Source organism: Malurus melanocephalus, unplaced genomic scaffold, assembly GCF_030028575.1.
Source record: "Malurus melanocephalus ecotype Western Australia unplaced genomic scaffold, MMel_1.1 scaffold_547, whole genome shotgun sequence".
Taxonomy (NCBI): domain Eukaryota; kingdom Metazoa; phylum Chordata; class Aves; order Passeriformes; family Maluridae; genus Malurus; species Malurus melanocephalus.
Window position 1 is genome coordinate 142,703 of NW_026623779.1, and position 1,990 is coordinate 144,692.

The 1,990-nt window shown below is 45.8% G+C and overlaps 1 protein-coding gene across 1 annotated transcript in view; it reads right to left on the minus strand.

The window, feature by feature from the left end:
- HDGFL3 (HDGF like 3) overlaps positions 1 to 1,474 on the minus strand; it is a 17,749-nt gene extending 16,275 nt beyond the window's left edge. Inside the window, exon 1 of the mRNA XM_057382021.1 lies at positions 1,337 to 1,474. Within this exon, the coding sequence (XP_057238004.1) occupies positions 1,337 to 1,474 (138 nt within the window). The remainder of the gene's footprint in view (positions 1 to 1,336) is intronic.
- Positions 1,475 to 1,990: the final 516 nt, after the last annotated feature.

A 1,990-nucleotide genomic window follows, 5' to 3' on the forward strand; every position in this document is an offset into this window, starting at 1 on the left:
TGTCCTCTGCAACAGAACCAGGAGAGTCCAGGCGCTTACCCACATAAACCAGAAACACAGCACAGCTTTAAATAAGATCTAAGAGCCTGCCTTCCCAGAAATGGTACTTGTGAGCATATGTGGGTGTGTGAAATTCAGTGTCCAGAGAACTCTCTGGCCAAGAGAGAGCCTAAGGAATCTGGAGATCTCCAGGGCAGCACCAGCAAGAGGGTGAATGGCCTGGTGCCTGGTCTAAGGCAACTCAGTCTCAACATAAGCACATCAAATCCTGCCAAATGTCACTGCAACTGAGAGCAAAGTGCTGACATAAATACAAAATCTGCTCCTCAGGACAGCACAGGGATGGAACCTGCATGTTTTCACTCAGGAGGCCAGACACACATGTGYTTTTCTTCTCTTTTGTTGCTGAAGGACCCCTAACACTGAATTCTTATTGATTAATAAGCACCAGATTGTTTTCAAAGCATGTTCTCTCTCACGGTAAAGCATCTGCTTGGCTACACAGCTCTCAAAGGAGTATGAGCTTTAGTAAGAATTCAAACCCTTTTGGTCTTTCTGCAAGGACACCCCTTGGGGATGGAGAAACAAGAGCCACATGTGCAACTGTAACATCACAGCACTCCTTTCTGCAGAAGAAATGGATGCCTATCTTTKAGGTCTAATGGAACATTCTCTGAAGCCACACCAAAATCTGGAGATCTGAGAGCACTTCCAAAGCTCAGGGCTGTGGATGGTGGGGCTCTGGCACTCTGGATCCTGTGTCACCACGAGCCCAGTGCCTGGCACAGCCTGCAGGAGACAACCCAGGACTGCCAGAGGTGTCCATGCCTTGTGGGCACAGCAAATACCCACTTCTTGTACTTAACAAAGCTAATAATCTGAGAAATAAAAGGAGAATCTATTATTTAAATGGRCACAGAAGGAAGATACATGCTGGTGGAAGATGAACACATGCATCCACTTTTAACAGCTGTGTGTAAGGAGGAACTGAAAGAATGTAACATTGGTGTCCTCTTTATCTTCAGGAGTACCTGGAGGAAAGGCTGCCAAAGATATTATTTTAGAGCTCATCATTTTCTGACATTAAGAAAGTGCCCATAATGTTACTRTTTGCTAACAATTCATTATTTAAATACAGGTATTAGACTTATTGTAAGAGTGATAAAAAGACTGCAGGGAAAAAACACTACAACTCCCTTTCCAAACTGATAGAAAATTAGGGAGACACTGCATGTCTGCCAAACATTTTATGCCTCTTTAAAGATGGAAGCATCTAGGTGTCAGCCCAAAAAAGGCTGTGCTGGCAGCGTACCAAGCACAGGGAAGGGTAACACACCTCGACTGTCTGGATGCCATTGCCRTCCTCCTCTTTATTGTGACAAGGAAGAAGTCCAGATACCAGAGCCCAGAAAAATGTGGAGTCTCCTTTGACTGAGACAAACACTGTCTGCTGGGACTGGAGTGCAAATCTCATTTGGCCACTTGAAAGGCGGCGCCAGCTCTGGGCTGCATTAGAGCAGCACAGTGCAGTCACTACCTCAGGCCTTTCAGAAGTTCTCATGAAATGAAGGAAACAGCTGTAAATGATCAGTGAAGGGGGAAGGAAGACATGGTTAGTAGGGAGCGCTGATCAGAAGGGACTGAGATCTTACATCACACATCGTGCCATGCTCCAGAGCAGGGAGGATCTCCTCAGCAATATCCCCTTCTGTCTTATTCCCTGCATTTCACACTGTGAGCTAAGGAGCAGCACCAAACCAACAAAGGACACAGCACACATCTGTCACGCAGCTCACCTGCTCCCCATTTCGTGCCGTATTTCGTTATTCATCCAAGTATCCCTTCTAACTGTGTATCATCACAGGAAACCATAAAAAAGCTTTTCATAGCAGTTGGGAGTTGGCATACACACACAAACACATGCAGTATAAATCTGCACCGAACAGCTCAGGGACAGGCTGTTAATGCTCCCACTCTAACATCTCACTCT